Here is a 19,413-nt window from a genome sequence, read left to right as displayed (position 1 = left end):
TTAATACAAATTACAGACCTCCACATGCTTTGTAAGTAGGAAAACCTGCAAAATCGGCAGTGTTTCAAATACTTGTTCTCCCCACTGTATAGTCTCCAAATGTTTATTGAAAATAAATACATCTGCACAATGAGCTCTTGTTGTCTCTCAAATACATTGTTAGTTGTAGGTTAGCTAGCTAGCAAATGTTTTGCCATATTAGCATTCACATGAAATGAGTCAAAACAAGACATGATATCATAGCCGTGGTCGCATGTGGCGCAGGGTTGTGGGTTCGATTCCCACGGGGGACCAGTACGAAAATATATGCGCCCACTACTGTAAGTCGCTCTCGATAAGAGCGTCTGCTGAACGACTTCAATGTCAAATCAATAACAAGGAAACTATCAGAATGTCAGCGTCTTGTCATTGTTGCTAGGTAGCTGACAATTTATGTGACATTGTCTATAGATAATGACAAGCATCAGTTGATATAGCAATAATGCTGTGTTATCTAAAACACAACATCTGTCTGTGTGTGTGATGGGGTGAAGCATTTCCCTGTTGTGTGGTACAATACATCCAGAGTCCCTGAGGGAGTGTTAGGACAGAGTGTGTGTGTGCCATCTGTTTAAGCTCCTGACCTTTCGCTGCCTTGCACCTGTGACAAGCTGGGGACGCTGGGCAAGCCTGGGTCATTTTGATTCTTACAGAACAGAAAAATAAATAAATAAAAACAGGGCAAAACCCCCAAGCCCCTTTCCCACTGTACATGTTTCTAACCGTGGGTTGTTCTATGTAGACTTGGAAAAAGCCTTGAAGCTAAAATATTGGCAAATAACATCCCATTCTATTCCCTTGCTTTGTTTTTCAATTCTGCCAAACCGAAACACAGAAAATAGGAGCAACCTTGAGCCTTCCATTTTAGCTGAACGACTGCGTGACCTTTCAAAGAGAAGATTCATGTTCTATTTTCCACACAGGCCATCCACAGCCCTGATACTGCACACCATGGGTATCTCCCAAATGGAGCCCTGTTCCCTGTATAGTGCACTTATTTTGACCAGAGTCCTGTGGGCATCAACTGGAATGGTCTCCTGGTCTGTCAGGATCGCCTCGTTATGTGATTTAGACTAAGTTGCTTTGTCATTCTCTCTGGGTAAGAGCATCTGCTGAATACATACATAGATTGCGTAACAAAGAGAGGGATGGATGGAGAAAGAGCAGGACGGGGAGAAGGGGAGATATTGTCACTCTGATGTGGGGTGTCCTGTAGACAGATATGTGTCACGCATCTTGTCAGCACACACTTGTAAACGTGTGTGTGTGTGTCCCTGGTTGTGTAAGCTTATGCCGTCAGTTCAGCGAAGCCTGTGATTCAGAGGCAATAGCTGCAGCTGACTTACTTTCGGGTCAGTTAGCGCCGGCTAGCTAGTGTGTTTGAGGAGCCGGGCATGTCAGAAAATGCACTCCTCTGCCCTGTCTGACTGCAGCAGTGTCACTGTGTGCGCGTGTGTAGATAACCGCGGCTAACCAGGCCAGATCTAGGCCTTTCGACATGAATAATGACTTTTCAGGGACCTCTTTGTCTAATGGGTGTATGGCATAAGTCTACAGCCTAATTCTAAAGCACTGGAGTGTATGAAGAATGGGGGAAGGTGGCATTCATTGGATACTACTGAACTGTAGATGATGCATGAATTGAAAGGTGCAGTTCTGTTGTCAGTACATTAGACACGGAGCTTAACAGTACACAATTCAAAATACTATTTATTAAATTATTGGCACGTTTACCAGCTATCTATACATTCCTAACATAAAGAACTGTAGAAGAAACCCATCCCTTCCTTCCTTGTTAAATAATTCCATCCTCCTAAGCCGCCCCCTCTCCCCATCACTCTCCTCCCTCCCACTCGCTCTCCTCCTGCTGCTGCTGTTCTCCCTGTCCTCCCCCTCAACTCCACCCTTCTTTTTTTTTTTAACGCTTCATTAAATCCAGACGGGACCCTTGCGTCCACCCCCCCCCCCCCCCCCCCCAGTCAACCTCGCTGCCAGGCAAGCCTCATAGCAACAGAACATTAGCTCGCCCCGTAAACTCCTCCCACTCCACATCTCCTTACAGGGTAACATGTCTGCTTGTCATGAAGCCCCTCTCACTCCGCCCCCAACATCCATTTCCTTGTAGGGTCTTATGCACGCTCCAGATGATCACGTGTACACCACGTTCTCCGTCATCTCTCCTGTATTGTGTCTGCTATTAATGGTCTGTTAGGCTCCGGTGCAACTCTTTATGAAAGGTACACATTCAAGACAGACATGGTTGACAATATCTGTCGGTCAATATTGCTTTACCGTACCGCTTGTCAACCATGCAACTACGCACGCAGCCCCAGACAAACAAACAAACACACACACACACACACACACACACACACACACAGGTGAGCACACAAACAGGAGTCGATTGACACTGCATATGTCGTTCCTCCTCTTCTAACACATTGTCAGTGACCACGGAACTAGTTCGTCTTGTTCGGAGGACACGGAGAGCTCAATACCAATCCGACTCTGGCTTTCCCATGGCCAACGTGTTCATGTGTGTACATAAGCTAGTGCCTAGATGACCGTTGTACTGTCAATCACACCGTGCACTGAGCAGTTGGAGCCAGGCTTGTTGGGATTCCACATCCTGCCCTCCTTTGGAAAGTGCATCATTAGTTTTCAGAAGCATATCAGTTTAGCGCTGCCATAGAGTGGACACAAATGAACATTCAAAATGGACCTCGGCAAAGACGGCTTCCACAGTCCCAATAGTAGAACGGTTTTGCAGTGTTAACTGGACCCATTATTATTACATTTGAAGCACGGCTCAGGACATTGTGTATGCTTCATGCCCGTGTGGGCCTGTAAAAAGTTGTTACACTTCCTAGTGACACTTTACACCCACCTCGATCAATGAATGGTCGTCATAGCAACAACACTAATAGCCCATTTTGAAGAAAGGGGGCACCATAGTGTAGGCCTTTGAAGAATGTCAAGAGCTTTTGACCTCCATAGTTTGTGTGTGTGTGTGGGGGGGGGTGCCAGGTAGGCGTCTCTCCCATGCCTTAGGGCACACGCTTGGGTGGGGCTCTGCAAATACTTCTCTATTTCTCCAACCCTCTCTCTTTCTCTCAGTGCTAGGCTATCCCTATTAGCACAAAGAACTCTGTATTAAAGGAACACCTTAAAACAGAAGCTATAATTTACTGTGCCAGTGCTTCTCCACAAACAAACTAAAAAATCCCCCCTTTCAAGTGAATTGCAACTTTGGATCCACAGAACTGCATTGTCAGCGATTCAGCATTCTATTACGTCACGCAACAAACTAGCTTTGTCCAGTGAGCTATCCATCTCACTGTCTAGATTATATATCTATACCCATCTACCTCCCTTATCCATTTCTCCATCAGTCCATCTGTGTATAATCTATCCTTTAGGAACAACTATGACTTTTATGGGCCTTCCTGCAAAGACAAAAGGTGGGCCGTCTGTCACCTTTCATTTCAATATACATTCTCCTGTTTCCCCTCTCTCCGTCCCATCCCCCTCTTTCTGGGGCTCTTAAAGGAAAACATTGAGATAACAGCTGCTAGGGCCCCAGGGAGAGGCACAGGGAAAAGAGGTCAAATAGTAAAGGGAGCAGGATTCAAAAGGTACTGCTGAAAGAAGTGTACAGGCCAACGCATGTATGCAGGCAGAGCACTAACCAGGGTAGTCAGTCAGACACTGGTGGAACACATGGTGGGACCACTGTGTCATCCCTCAAATATAATGATATGACGATAGTCTGACACACACACACACACGGGAGTCTCGACCTTCAACAAAGCGTGTGTGAGTGAGAGAGCGTCTCTCAGAGAGATAAGAGAGTGGGGGGTATTGATTGAGAAGAAAGAGAAAGCAAAACAGAGAGAGACAGAGAGAAAGAGAGACCGGCAGAGAGTGAGACAGAGCGAGAGAGAGACAACTGTTCTTGGGGCACCTGTCCCTTTCGCTCAGAGCATAGAGGGATACGTACACAGACAGCTGCAGAATTTCTTTACCCCCATTTGCTCTCCTCCCCCCTATTCCCTCTCCTCCCTCCTATTCCCTCTCTCCTCCTCCCTCCTATCCCTCCTATACGCAAACATGTCTTGAGGCTTACTCAGATCCCGAGGACTGTGCAGGCTAGAGGCCTGTACTTACACGGTCATCCTAAACAAATCCTAGATGCTTATTCTCATACGTACACATCTCTTTCCCCGTTCTCCAGATTTGCAGGAACAAATATTCCCGTCCATATGTGCTGCGTATAAACATAAATGCTACGACGCATGAATTGAGAAGCCAGAGTACAAATGTTGCCAGCGAACGTATCTGTGAGCACTAGAGGCCCAGGGCAAGAGAACAGATGCCATGACAATACGGTACAGCAAAGCTCACACAGCATATTATAATACAGATTCTATCTTCAAAGGCTCCCATCTCTGTCCCTCTCCTAGTGCAGCGCAGTATTCCAATGTTGATTTCCTATTTACCGACGCTTCTGACTGATGATTGGGTGGAAAGCCATGCATGAAATGGCCTCACTAGCACACCGCTCAAGTAAAAAGGGTCAAACACAACGCTTGGCATTTGCGCTGAATTAAGAATCGCTGCAGCTGAAGAACAGACAAACCTTATGTCATTTAATTGTTCCTTTATAAAACAGCAACCGAAACAGTAGAATAAGCCTTGCAGAGGGGATTTCAAGATCGGAACTCACCGACAACACGGAAGGATAGTACAGTCCCATCATCGTATTCGTGCAAAAACTTGAAATGTCCGTTTATCCTCGCTCTCCTTTCCTCCTCTCAATCCGAGTACGTGTCCCCTCTCCAGCTCACTCTCCCGTCTATCTGTCGCTCTTCACAGATTCAAAATCTCCCTCCTCTTCCCTCGCTTGCTCCGTATACCATGCCAATCCCCCCCTCCCCACCTCCTCCGCTCTCTCTGTCCCCGTCACTCTCCCTCGCTCACTTTTTTCTCTCTATTGTGCTTTCCCTCAACCCCCAGCCTTCCGTTCTCTGTCGTGCTGTTGCCTGTTCACTGCTCATCCCTCTCTCTCTCTCTCTCTCTCACCCAGATAGCCTGATGCTCCCCAGCCACACATCCTCCTCCCCTCCCTACGCCGCCTCCTTTCCCTTGCTGTCACACCTGCAAACTTTCCCCCTCCCCTACTTCTCTCTCTCCCTCCGTGTCGCAGTATCTCCCTCCCCCTGTTCTCTCCATGTAGGTGAGTTAAACTGGGGCTGCTCGTACCACTGGGAGACTGAAGAGAGAACAGAAGCTTTGTTTCCCTCCTTCCTCTCCTTTCTGTTTTTCTCACACTCTCTCATCGTCTCCTGCGTGACACTCTCTGGGCTCTTCCGTCGGAAAGTCTTTGATCACCTCGTCTCGTGCTGTCAGTGACAGTTTAGCAGCTCTTCCCCAGGGGGCTTTGTGAGCGACTTCTCATCGTCTCGTGTTTTTAACCTCTTCGGGCCAACATCCCCGCACGATACCGCCGTGGTCCAAATGGCGTTTTCCTCTATACCGCTTCCTTGAGCAAGACTCGTTTAAAAACAGACAAGTTCTAGGTATTTTCAGTTAAAAGATGCCATTGTTTTCCTTTAGCTGCCATTCCACACTACACAGAGGTATACAGTACGTGGACACGAGGACCGTCCGTATTCTCTTATTTAGCCACAGAACAACAACCAAGGATATAGAGATATATAGATAGCGGAATGGGAATATCCATTCTAGTAATTCTAATTCCATGCATACATTGTCAGCCGTGTAAAGCGTTCATGATGAATGATGTCACACGGCATCCGTAGTGCGAGGGAGCGGGGGATAAAGAGGGAGGGATGAGGGGATTATGGAAAGAGCATGGAGGATGATCTGAGGATTAACAACACCAACTAAACCACCTAATAACACAATCAGCCTCTTAAAACACACCCAGGTAAACACACTGGACATACGGTACTCACACAAACACATAAGGTAGGCCCCTATGTATGGTTTTTATTATCATATGGGTGGTGTTGACTGCAGGGCACACACACACACACACACAAACAGTTTGTATCTCAGTTAGTAGTGTTTCCACTAGGATTTATTTAAGCAGCGGTGGGCTGTGTTGACACACACACACACAAACAGTTTGTATCTCAGTTAGTAGTGTTTCCACTAGGATTTATTTAAGCAGCGGAGGCAAATACTTTATATCTGGTTCAAGTTTACGTCGAAAAAGACCACAAATTATTTCAAAATAAAACAATTCGGAAGTTTACACACACTTAGGTTGGAGTCATTAAAACTCGTTTTTCAACCACTCCATAAATGTCTTGTTAACAAACTATAGTTTTGGCAAGTCAGTTAGGACATCTACTTTGTGCATGACAAGTAATTTTTCCAACAACTGTTTATAGACAGATTATTTCACTTCATCACAATTCCAGTGGATCAGAAGTTTACATTCACTAAATTGACTGTGCCTTTAAACAGATTGGAAAATCCCAGAAAATGCTGTCATGGCTTTAGAAGATTCTGATGGGCTAATTGACCACATTTGAGTCAATTGGGGGTGTACCTGTGGATGAATTTCAAGGCCTACCTTCCAACCCAGTGCCTCTTCGCTTGACATCATGGGAAAATCTTTTTTTTAAATCAGCCAAGACCTCAGAAGAAAAATTGTAGACCTCCACAAGTCTGGTTCATCCTTGGGAGCAATTTCCAAATGCCTGAAGGTACCACATTCATATGTACAAACAATAGTACGCAAGTATAAACACCATGGGACCACGCAGCCATCATACCGCTCAGGAAGGAGACGCGTTCTGTATCCTAGAGATGAACGTGCTTTGGTGTGAAAAGTGCAAATCAATCCCATAACAGCAAAAGACCTTATGAAGATGCTGGAGGAAGCAGGTAAAAAAGTATCTATATCCACAGTAAAACGAGTCCTATATCGACATAACCTGAAATGCTGTTCAGTAAGGAATAAGCCACTGCTCCAAAACCACCATAAAAAAAGCCAGACTACAGTTTGCAACTGCACATGGGGACAAAGATCGTACTTTTTGGAGAAAAGTCCTCTGGTCTGATGAAACGAATATAGAAATGTTTGGCCATAGTGACCATCGTATGTTTGGAGGAAAAAGGGAGGCTTGCAAGCCGAAGAACACCATCCCAACCGTGAAGCAAGGGGTGGCAGCATCATGTTGTAGGGGTGCTTTGCTGCAGGAGGGACTGGTGCACTTCACAAAATAGATGGCTTCATGAGGGAGAAAAATAATGTGGATATATTGAAGCAACATCTCAAGACATCAGTCAGGAAATTAAAGCTTGGTCGCAAATGGGTCTTCCAAATGGACAATGACCCCAAGCATACTTCCAAAGTTGTGGCAAAATAGCTTAAGGACAACGAAGTCAAGGTATTGGAGTGGCCATCACAAAGCCCTGACCTCAATCCTATAGAGAATTTGTGGGCAGAACTGAAAAAGCATGCGCAAGCAAGGAGGCCTACAAACCTGACTCAGTTACACCAGCTCTGTCAGGAGGAATGGGCCCAAATTCACCCAACTTATTGTGTGAAGCTTGTGGAAGGCTACCTGAAACATTTGACCCAAGTTAAACAATTTAAAGGCAATGCTACCAAATACTAACTGAGTGTATGTAAACTTCTGATCCACTGGCAATGTGATGAAAGAAATAAAATCTGAAATAAATCACTCTCTCTAGTATTATCCTGACATGTCACATTCTTAAAATAAAGTGGTGATCCTAACAGGCCTAAAACATAATCTTTACTAGGATTAAATGTCAGGAATTGTGAAAAACTGAGTTTAAATGTATTTGGCTAAGGTGTATGTAAATTCCGACTTCAACTGTACATACACATATACATATACATTATATATATGTACATATGTGTATGTACAGTTGAAGTCGGATATATATGTGTGTACACACACACACACACACACACACACACACACACACACACACACACACACACACACACACACACACACACACACACACACACACACACACACACACACACACACACACACACACACACACACACACACACACAGGCAAAACGCTGTAGTATATACTCAAAACATTATGTTTTAGAATAGTAAGGGAGAAATTGAAGTTACTGGCAGGACAGCTCGACTACATCATCCATGCCATATCTATGTGCTTATCTTGATATTGAATTTAAATTCCTACCATATTTCTTGGCTATCCAAGGGCAAACAGGAAATAAAAATAAACCTAGAGAGCAACCATATGCCTAATGTAAAGCCATATTAACAAAGAGTAAACTTATATAGAGAAGGTTATTCAGAAGGGGTTGGACTATGTGTGGAAGAAACATTTCAGTCGAATGCATTCAGTTGTACAACTGATGAGGTGTCCCCCTTTCCCTTACATGACGTTGTCAGGCTCCCAAATCAAAAAAGGATCTGAATCCACATCACCACCTTGTGGTTTGAAGAGCTTAGAAAATAACTTATATATGTCGTTGCCCATATATGGAAGAGCACAATGGAGGACATAAGATAATGAAAATATATATCATACAATGTGCAAATGTCTCACATGTATGCAATTATGTTAAAACTGTAGTCTTACCTGACTGTGGGTTGGGTATCCATGGTAACCAAGGGTCAGGGGGTCATTGTTCTGAAATAGAAGAGAGCAGACATTTAAAAACAAGAAAAATGTATTTAGTTTGTCTCGCCAAAAATGGTCAGCAACTACACAAAGGTCACCAATTATTATAATTTTTACATCAACGTTTGACCCGTTTTTTTGTGTGTCGGTTTTAAGTTGTATAATCTTCACTCCTTTATTCGCTCTTTCCAGCCAATCATCCCTCTCTCCTCACCAGTATATTCCATGTTCCAGTTAATTGATGCATTAATGGCCACACTAATCAAATTAATTCTGCCTGTGCCTCACACACTCCTCTAGCTAGCTCCCCCACTCAATGTCCTGGTGTGTCCTCTTCCTCTCTCGTCTCACGCCAGTGGAGCTATTGTGTGTTCGTTAGGAGAGATAAGAGGACAGGGGGAGAGAGAGAAAGAACGAGGGAGAAGGAGGGGGAGAGACTCATCGTAGAGAGAGAGAGAGAGAGAGAGAGAGAGAGAGACTCATCGTAGCGCTTAAATCAGAAATAGGTCACAAGTGTCATGGAGTATACTGCCTCCCTCACATCATCTGCCCTGATGCAACCCACTGTCAGATTCCTCTCATTTGTTTGCTCCGTTATAACTGGTGGTGGCGGTGTTGCAAGAGAAAGAGAGAAAATGGAAAGAGAGACATAGGCCACCTACCAAATATTTGGTGAGTAATTACCTAGTGTCCTCATTAAGCTCTCCTCTTCCCCCATTGTGCTTTCAGTTAATGTTAGGTTACCCGATGTTAACTAAGCTGCGACTGTCTGTTATAAAACATACACTTGTAACACACTTTATTCACACACATAACACCATGCACTGGCATTTATGCAGTGTTCTATCAAAATACACCATGTGCTGGTTTTACAGCAATTACTATACGCTCGGTTTGAGGGGAATAAAATATATAGGCTTGGCTGTGTATGTGTATCGCTACATCAAAACCATCTCTCATTTCTGTTTTCCTCCTCCCTCTAGCCCTCCCCCCTCATCTCCCTTTCATCTGGAACCAATGTCCCTCGCCTGTGTTGTCCCCGGAGGGAACACTTTGCTCCGCGCGCATCACAGCTTGAGCCCTCACAATGAGCGCTGTAGCCATCTACCTCAAGCCACAGGCCACGTTACACAAAACACTCCATCGTAATACTTATGAAATTCAAAAGTAGAAAGTAGAGAGAAGAGTTGCTATGCTCGTTCACTGCCGTTTGAGTAAGTGTCCTGGAGAGCCAAAAATGTACTTAGAGAACAGACTTTTGAGGCAACAGTAAATTATTAATTGCCTTTTAGAAGCCTGACTAACATGAATAAAGTATAAACATTATTTGAAACGGAGGGTAAATTCCCCGAACTGTGTTGTAATCATGAAGGCAGACGTGCAATAATACTAGTCAAATCCAGACATTTCTTAAGGGGCCCCGCAAAATCTGACAATTATGTTGAAATATCTAAGGGAGAAGGGCCGGGGGTGAGACGGTAAAAACACATCTGGAATAAATATTTCTGGAATTGCTCGAAAAAAGGAGGGTGATCGAGGAGAATGGAGGGATGAAAAGGGGGGCGATCGAGGAGAATAGAGGGATGAAAAGGAGGGAGGAGTAGAAAGTGAGGGAGGAACCCGGGCTAGACGAATAGAGAGAAGTAAAAATAGGGTTAAAAAAAAAAAACACCTCAAAGGATACGAGGCCCCCGTCCCAAATAGCACCCTATTCCCTAATAGGGAATGCTGTGCTGTTTTACACATTAAAGTCACAAAAGTCCTTATCGTTAATCTCATCTAGTTCTTATCATTAATCTCATCTAGTTCTTATCATTAATCTCATCTAGTTCAGTCATAACAATAAAAGCTCTAACCTGAGTGGGTTTATCCGAATCGTACACTTATGAAGCTGCTATTTCATATTCTTACCCTGCAGCTGCATAGCCCTTTGAAAACCTCCTTCATATTTCACTTTGGCAGCGATCCAAAATGCATGGGTTAGAATTAGAATAAGAACCGCAAATCAAGATTTTGGAGATGTCGAGGTTGTCGGATCCAATTTGATTCCGTATGCAGAGCTCCCTGCGTCTGTCACGCAGCGTACGACCCAGGTCCCTAACCTAATGGGGACACGCCTGGGGTGACAGCGGCCAGGATGAATGACTGGACTACAACATTAATGTAGGTGGAGGAGCACAGAGCAGCAGACCCGGGTTTAAAGATATTTGACATCTTTCAAATGCTTTGTGCCTTTGCTCTAGTCAAGCCCAGAGAGCCAGGTTGACACATTTGGGGCTATTCAATTGGTCCATTAAAGTCAGGCAAGCTCTATCAAGCAGAGATGAAATGGTTTGGAAATTGAAATGATTTTGAATAGTGTTTGAACCCAGGTCAGCAGAGTAGTGAGCAGCAGCACTCAGATGTACTTTTATTTCAGTCCGCCCGACCGAAATAGAATGAAACGTCAGCAAGAAAAATGTTCTCCTCTCCTGCTGTGAGTTTGAGAATATTTATTTAGTTTTGGTCCCATTTCTCTCAGAGGGTGATGACGGTCTCCTCCACCAGGTTCACTGACTCAACCCCAAGTTGTTTATTTTGGGTTCTGTGTAGCAGGGGTTCATTTGTTATCTGTGTATTACAGGTCGACATGGTCTTGATAAACTGATCTAGAATCAGATTTTCCTGCCCCAGTTCTAGCATCAACTATCAGCAGGAACAGTTCAAACTGATCCAAGAGCTGCACGTACAGGCAACATCCACTAAAACCAGTTAAAGCCCCTCTAAAAGCATAGGACTATAAGTGTAGGTATTCTGTGTCAAGGGACAAGAATGGGAAGTATAGAGCGCTAGAACACGATTGGATCCTCTGGCTGGCTGTGAGACTTAGAATGTAAGGGCTCTGTGGTTGAAATAGAGTCAGATCCTCTTGAGTGCCTCATGCCTTCTTGGCCCTCGAGTTATTTGGGAAAAATTGAATCAATTTTGACGTGGTTTCAAATTGGAGTCGACTCTGTAAGAAAGTGATCCTGTATCAAATGATGAGTGAATAACCAGGTGGCCTGTGAAATGAAAGAATCCCCACTACACACACACCCTGTGGTCCATGTGTACAGGGGATTACCACAATCCTGTGAACTGGTGATGTGAGTGAGAAACTTGGACCATTGGAAGTAACTGAACTCCTGTTCACGTTGACACACACACACACACACACACACACACACACACACACACACACACACACACACACACACACACACACACACACACACACACACACACACACACCTTGCCCTTCTCAACCCATACCTCTGTTTTGGGTCCTTTTTCACCTCCATCAAGCCCTATCCCACCCCCACGGAGTCCCCCTCTCCCCTCTCTCCTTTCACCATCTGTTGACTTGAAGACATCTTGTTACTTTCTCCTGATTGCTCTCTCCATCTCACTCTCTTTTTCCCTCCTTCAGTTTGTCCTCTGCTTTTATTCAGCTTCTCCTCTAAACAGAAATAGCCCATTAATTTGTTCACTTGACAAAGACAGAAGGCATAAGTAGAAGTAGCATTTGCACACTTGGATGGTTTCTTAAAAGGCTGCAGATGCTAGATGGAGTCACTCTAGTAGATTAGCTGTAATGTGTGGGGGTAGCACAACTGGTGTGTGTATTTATGAGAGTATTTTGGGACGTTGTGTGTGTTTAGATTATAGCAAAGCTGTTATCCAGAGAGCATGTGTGTATGTGCGTGTCTGAATGTGAGCGAGAGTGTGCATATATGTTTGTGTATTAGTGTTTGTCTGAGTGGACATGTTCCGTTCAGACAGCTCTCCTTTTCCCTCCTCTTCTTCCCCCCCCCCCTCCTCTTCCCTCCTCCTTAAGGAAATTAAGCGCATGACTCTGCTTATGTATGACTTACTGTCTTTGTTCTTGTCTGCATCCCAAATGGCACCCTATATAGTGCACTGCTCTGACCAGGGCCATAGGCACTTTGTAGGGACTAGGTACCAATAGTCAAAAGTAGAGCACTATGTAAGGAAATAAGGTCCCATTTGAGAGACACACACTAATTTCAATAGTGTCTATTAGAGGTCGACCGATTATGATTTTTTCCAACGCCGATACCGAGTATTGGAGGACCCCCAAAAAAGCCGCTACCGATTAATCAGCCGATTCTTTTACATTTATTTGTAATAATGACAATTACAACAATACTGAATTAACACTCATTTAAACTTAATATAATACATCAATAAAATCAATTTAGCCTCAAATAAATAATGAAACATGTTCAATTTGGTTTAAATAATGCAAAAACAAAGTATTGGAGAAGAAAGTAAAAGTGCAATATGTGCCATGTAAGAAAGCTAACGTTTATGTACATATGAAAGCTGGTGGTTCATTTTAACATGAGTCTTCAATATTCCCAGGTAAGAAGTTTTAGGTTGTAGTTATTATAGGAATTATGGGACTATTTCTCTCTATACCATTTGTATTTAATTAACCTTTGATGTTCTTATAGGCACTTTAGTATTGCCAGTAACAGTATAGCTTCCGTCCCTCTCCTCGCTCCTCCATGGACTCCAATCAGGAACACATCGACAACAGCCAAACTCGAAGCAGCGTTATCCATGCAGAGCAAGGGGAACAACCACTCCAAGTCTCAGAGCGGGTGACGTTTGAAACGCTATTAGCGCGCACCCCGCTAACTAGTTAGCCATTTCACATCGGTTACACCAGCCCAATCTCGGGAGTTGATAGGCTTGAAGTCATAAACAGCGCAATGCTTGACGCACAACGAAGAGCTGCTGGCAAAACACACAAAAAGTGCTGTTTGAATGAACGCGTTGGTGCCTACCACCGCTCAGTCAGGCTGCTCTATCAAATCATAGACTTAATTACAATATAACACACAGAAGTATGAGCCTTAGGTCATTAATATGGTCGAATCCGGAAACTATCATATCGAAAACAAGACGTTTATTCTTTCAGTGAAATACGGAACCGTTCTGTATTTTATCTAACGGGTGGCATCGATAAGTCTAAATATGCACGACCTTCAATGTTGTCATGATTACGCACTGACTATGCGTGCAATGAATGCAAGAGAAGTGACACAATTTCACCTGGTTAATATTGCCTAACCTGGATTTATTTTAGCTAAATACGCAGGTTTAAAAATATATACTTCTGTGTATTGATTTTAAGAAACGCATTGATGTTTATGGTTAGGTACACATTGGAGCAACGACAGTCCTTTTTCATACGCACCGCATTGGTTATATTTAACGCAGGACACGCTAGATAAACTAGTAATATCGTTAACCATGTGTAGTTAACTAGTGATTATGATTGATTGTTTTTTCTAAGATAAGTTTAATGCTAGCTAGCAACTTACCCTGGCTTACTGCATTTGCGTAACAGGCAGGCTCCCTGTGGAGTGCAATGTAATCAGGTGGTTAGAGCGTTGGACTAGTTAACTGTAAGGTTGCAAGATTGAATCCCCTAGCTGACAAGGTAAAAATATGTCATTCTGCCCTTGAACATGGCAGTTAACCCACCGTTCCTAGGCCGTCATTGAAAATAAGAATGTGTTCTTAACCGACATGCCTAGTTAAATAAAAGGTGTAAAAAAAACAAAAAAAACATTTAAATTGTTATGAAAACTTGAAATCGGTCCTAATTAATCGGCGACCTGGAGGGTCTATGACAAAGTGGGTAATGGCTGACGGTCCTCTGTGCTGGTGGAAAAGGATGGCTTATCACCATTACCACCACATCCTATTTTACTGGCATTAACCAGAGGTCAGAGGTCATGACGTGGTGTGACGAGCAGCGTGCCAAACATTCTGTGATAACACTCAGTAGAGGGAAAGACAATGCGAGAGGGAGAGAAAGAAAGAGGAAATGTTGAGAGAAGGAGAATGAGATGAGTGAGACGTGTCCAGTTACTGGACTACTTAAAAAGGAATAACCTCACATATAACACAACACTTTCCATGATTCATCCTACCCATGGGGGAGAGGCCGGGAGGGGGTGAGGCCGGGAGGGGAGAGGCCGGGAGGGGGAGAGGCCGGGAGGGGGTGAGGCCAGGAAGGGGTGAGGCCAGGAAGGGGAAAGATACCCATGGGGGAGAGGCCGGGAGGGGGTGAGGCCGGGGGGGAGAGGCCGGGAGGGGGAGAGGCCAGGAAGGGGAAAGATACCCATGGGGGAGAGGCCGGGAGGGGGAGGCAGGGAAGGGGAAAGATACCCATGGGGGAGAGGCCGGAAGGGGGAAGATACCCATGGGGGAGAGCCCTGGAGGGGGTGAGGCCGGGAAGGGGAAAGATACCCATGGGGGAGAGGCCGGGAGGGGGTGAGGCCGGGAAGGGGAAAGATGCCCATGGGGGAGAGGCCTGGAGGTGGTGAGGCCGGGAAGGGGAAAGATGCCCATGGGGGAGAGGCCTGGAGGTGGTGAGGCCGGGAAGGGGAAAGATACCCATGGGGGAGAGGCCTGGAGGTGGTGAGGCCGGGAAGGGGAAAGATGCCCATGGGGGAGAGGCCTGGAGGTGGTGAGGCCGGGAAGGGGGTAGATGCCCATGGGGGAGAGGCCGGGAGGGGGTGAGGCCGGGAAGGGGTTGAGGCCGGGAGGGGGAAAGATGCCCATGGGAGTGAGGCCGGAAAGGGGATTAGGCCAGGAGGGGGAAAGATACCCATGGGGGAGAGGCCGGGAAGGGGAAAGATACCCATGGGGGAGAGGCCGGGAGGGGGTGAGGCCGGGAAGGGGAAAGAAGTTAGATTTAGAGAAATGCAAGCATGCATTAATGAAGTCATTTCTTGGAAAGCTTAGCACCTCTCTCATTTAAGGAAGGAGCGTTTAATATCTCTTAACCTACTTTCAGCTGAAATATTAATGGAGGCATCAGGTCAGGGGAATAAGAACACAGCACCGGTACCACGTATTCACTAAGTGGAAAATTATTAAAAGTACTCAATCTAATGTCGTAACAATGTATGATAGTGTGTAAGCCCATTTGATTACAATAGACAATAGGAATTTAAAGCAATGTCAATAAATGTACATCACCGGCTTTTGTAGCCAAAATATGATACTAAGCTCTACCGCCTGCATTATGCAGTGTGTGTGTGATTAATCCTCCCCCTGTATATAGGGATCAGTGTGGTTCTAATGCCCCCTCCTGAATGAGCGGTGATCCCGTTAGCCTAGCGAAAAAAAGCCTCTTTACTGCTGGTGATAGGGCAAATCTGCTCCCTACTACCAGGGAAGGGTGGAGGGGATTCTACCAGACCAGGGAGGGGTGGAGGAGATTCTACCAGACCGGGGAGGGGTAGAGGAGATTCTACCAGACCAGGGAGGGGTAGAGGAGATTCTACCAGACCAGGGAGGGGTAGAGGAGATTCTACCAGACCAGGGAGGGGTAGAGGAGATTCTACCAGACCAGGGAGGGGTAGAGGAGATTCTACCAGACCAGGGAGGGGTAGAGGAGATTCTACCAGGGAGGGGTAGAGGAGATTCTACCAGGGAGGGGTAGAGGAGATTCTACCAGGGAGGGGTAGAGGAGATTCTACCAGGGAGGGATAGAGGAGATTCTACCAGGGAGGGATAGAGGAGATTCTACCAGGGAGGGATAGAGGAGATCTACCAGGGAGGGGTAGAGGAGATCTACCAGGGAGGGGTAGAGGAGATCTACCAGGGAGGGGTAGAGGAGATCTACCAGGGAGGGGTAGAGGAGATCTACCAGGGAGGGGTGGAGGAGATCTACCAGGGAGGGGTGGAGGAGGCTCTACGGGGGTCTACCAGGGAGAGGGGGGTCTTTGACCAATCAGCAGTCATTCAATACCTTTTTAGGAGCCAAGGGACCATTGAGCCATCCATCCATACCTCTCCCACATAAATGCAGGCACACACACACACACACACACACACACACACATAATACCTTCAATCCACACTGTCTGTTTTAAGTGAATTGAGATGTTAAAAAATGTGTGTCTTTAGAGGCAGTTCACCACTATACTCTCCTAAAGGGGTGCTGAAAGACAGTCTCCCTCCCTATTACACGAGGGCAGCAAACTGGACAATTCTCTTCCATTACCGCTACTTACAATGGCAGAGAGAAGGGCATTTTACCTTTGGATGGATCGGTTAACTTCCCGCTGCAACTTAATGCAACATGATACATTTAGTGCGTCACGTGACATCCTGCCTATGTATTTCTCTAGAGATGTGGAAAATACGGGTATTTGACAACACTGAAAATTACTGGGTAGCCCAGTCAATTTGATTTGGTTTAAATAAATCTGTTGTGATGGTGGCAGTTCCATCAATTGCATCTTTAGTGGTAAATGTCACCGCCAAGTGCAATAGACTAAAGCATGTGGGTTTGACTTGTTACAGTAGGACTAAAGGACTAAATACACAACAGGCAGTTATTGTATCCCAGTCATAGAATGGGACGTCAAATCAAGGCCCCCCACCCAAACCCCCAAAATCACACACGCAAACATTTCACTCCCATTATAAACCAAATACTATCAACACCAAGACGCCAGACGAAGTACTACTGTTTTAGCATAACGGTTACTTTTGTTTACATTCCGGCTATTTGAAAACATGCTTTTCTCAGTGATAGAGGCCAAATGCCGCTGCTTTCGACGGAGTATAATAATGTAACCGCTGGAGAAAGAGCATAGCCTGCATATCTAAGTAAACATGTCGTTGAATAGGCCTACACAACAATAACAAAGGGCATCTGAAGCATTGTATCGTTTCAGGAAAATGTTGAGTACACTCCGTAGGTCATCGATATTAATAGGCTATATATTGCTTGCAGAGTCTGCAGAGAGCTTAAACGCAGATACCGTAAACTACTACTAGGCTATCCCATTGTGCGGGTCAACTCGTACACCGCTCTCTCTCTCTGGCGACACACTAATTAAATCACACCAATAAATAGATTAAAATGGTCGGAAGATAATTAGCCTAGCGACCTCATTCGAGTGCTTGATTAAATAGCTTGGGTTAGCATGGGGGTTTCCTGTGCCATGTGTGGTTTTAATGTCTACAGTAGCGAATAATTAGGCTATTAGCAGCCTATCTGACATGAAAACACCAGTTTGAAATCAAAGCTTATAACAGCGCTTTGCTTTGTGTTTTGGATGTAAAGCATGCCAGTGGGCGTATTAATTCGAAAAACAGAGCAATTCAAATGCCCACTCCTCTCGGTTCCTTCTCACCTGGCCGACCTCTGCGACTACTCCAGATGCGTCAATCCGGGGACGCTTGCACTCTGCCCCGGCCGATTCCACAAGAGCTGCCGACGTCTGCGCGTCAGATGCTGGGTCTCCTCGCTTCATTCCCCGGAGAGCTGCGCCAGAAGCCCCGGTCGAGTTGGGATGCACCCCGGCCATTGTGTCCTGGAGCTCTCGATCCCGGTCCATGATAGCCCGAGATACAGGCAGCATGATTGATGTTACGTCGTTCGACATTAACATTTAAAAACGCCTGATGTTCCCTGTCTAGTGCTAGAATTTTCACCTATCCTTTCTACCGTGGCCTCTGTCGAACTCTTTTCTGTGGTCAAAATTGTTGTTTGTAAGAAACCGATTGGGGTTTTATATAGCCTGACCCTATGTATCCACTGTTATGCAACCCTTGATATTAAAGATGATCAGATGTGTATAATCGGATCAATATATTCGATATAACTACTAGTTTCTTTAAAAATTGTTGCCCTTACAGCCATTGATACGATGCAGATTACAAATAAATTCTATACAAAATTAGTTAACGTTCATTTTCACCGGTTCATAGCCTTGTTTAGGCCTAGCCTACCAACGTTAGTCATGAAACGTTACAGCAATATTGAGTCTGCAGAAGGCCTAGACTATTTAATCGTTTTATTAACCTAATTACCTACACTACTTAATAATGATACTGTCTTGAATAACATGCCCATTCACCGTTGACCCCTTATTTGTGCCAGAGACAAAAATATTTTACGAAAATACAACATCCTACCTCAAGCGCAGGACTAAAATCACTAAACATGTCTTCCCTGACTGCTATTGCCTTTTTCAGTCTACTCGCTAGACTTTTTCGCATGGAGAGAGGGTTATTGAAAGTCAATCCTGAAGAACCATCTCCCCATGTTAGTCTTCCGTTCTGTGTTAGATGAATTCCCAAAACAAAAGACAACCGGGCTGCGGTATTTCCTTTACAGTCTTCCCTATATATATATATATTTTTTTTTTTTTCGTTCTTATCCCGGTGTATTCTTGCGGCGCGTACACTACAGAAAGGAAATGATCTTCCCTCCCCCTCTGTGCTCTCGTGTAGGTCCCTCCCTCGCTCCCCTTGGACGTGCGCCCTCCTACCCCCCCCCCCCCCCCAAAAAAAAAAAAAAAAACGCACACTAGCATGGAAGCCACAAAAAAACGCAGTGTGCCGCAGTGCTTACAAACAATTAAGATGGGGGGTATGCGAGGGCCATGTTCATTTTCACAGCGTTTTGAACCTAGACTTCTTTAACCGGCGGAATATGAATGACGCATGATTCGCGTGCTCCTCCTTTAAAATAGACTAGAGGCCTACTAACCTGTGCTGTAGAATAAAATAAACATTTCGAAGACGACAACATTACTCAGATAAATGTGCCATTGAGGGTATAACATGATTGTGCTCCTATTATTACACAACAGCCAGTTCAAGATCTTCGGACCC

At 45.0% G+C, this 19,413-nt stretch overlaps 1 protein-coding gene across 11 annotated transcripts in view; it reads right to left on the bottom strand.

Annotated features, from left to right (window-relative positions):
• The window catches only part of LOC124015562 (RNA binding protein fox-1 homolog 2-like), a 37,013-nt gene extending 18,023 nt beyond the window's left edge, over positions 1-18,990 (bottom strand). For 8 of the 11 annotated variants that reach the window (XR_006835185.1, XR_006835184.1, XM_046330862.1 and 5 more), the window contains exons 1-2: positions 17,928-18,990; positions 8,674-8,724 (exon numbers count right to left, since the gene is read on the bottom strand). Coding sequence is in view for 9 of the 11 variants with exons in the window: in XM_046330862.1 (XP_046186818.1) it covers positions 8,674-8,724; positions 17,928-18,185 (309 nt within the window). In the remaining 2 variants the exon portion in view is untranslated. Of the gene's footprint in view, positions 1-4,765; positions 5,024-8,673; positions 8,725-8,929; positions 9,079-17,927 lie in introns of those variants that run through there. The other 3 variants (XM_046330868.1, XM_046330871.1, XM_046330869.1) reach the window with 3 other exon arrangements.
• Between the last annotated feature and the right edge of the window lie 423 nt (positions 18,991-19,413).

The sequence above is a fragment of the Oncorhynchus gorbuscha genome, linkage group LG26 (genome assembly GCF_021184085.1).
Source record: "Oncorhynchus gorbuscha isolate QuinsamMale2020 ecotype Even-year linkage group LG26, OgorEven_v1.0, whole genome shotgun sequence".
In the NCBI taxonomy this organism is placed as follows: Eukaryota; Metazoa; Chordata; class Actinopteri; order Salmoniformes; family Salmonidae; genus Oncorhynchus; species Oncorhynchus gorbuscha.
The sequence above is the reverse complement of the archived record's forward strand: the minus strand, read 5'-3'. Positions and strand labels throughout refer to the sequence as shown.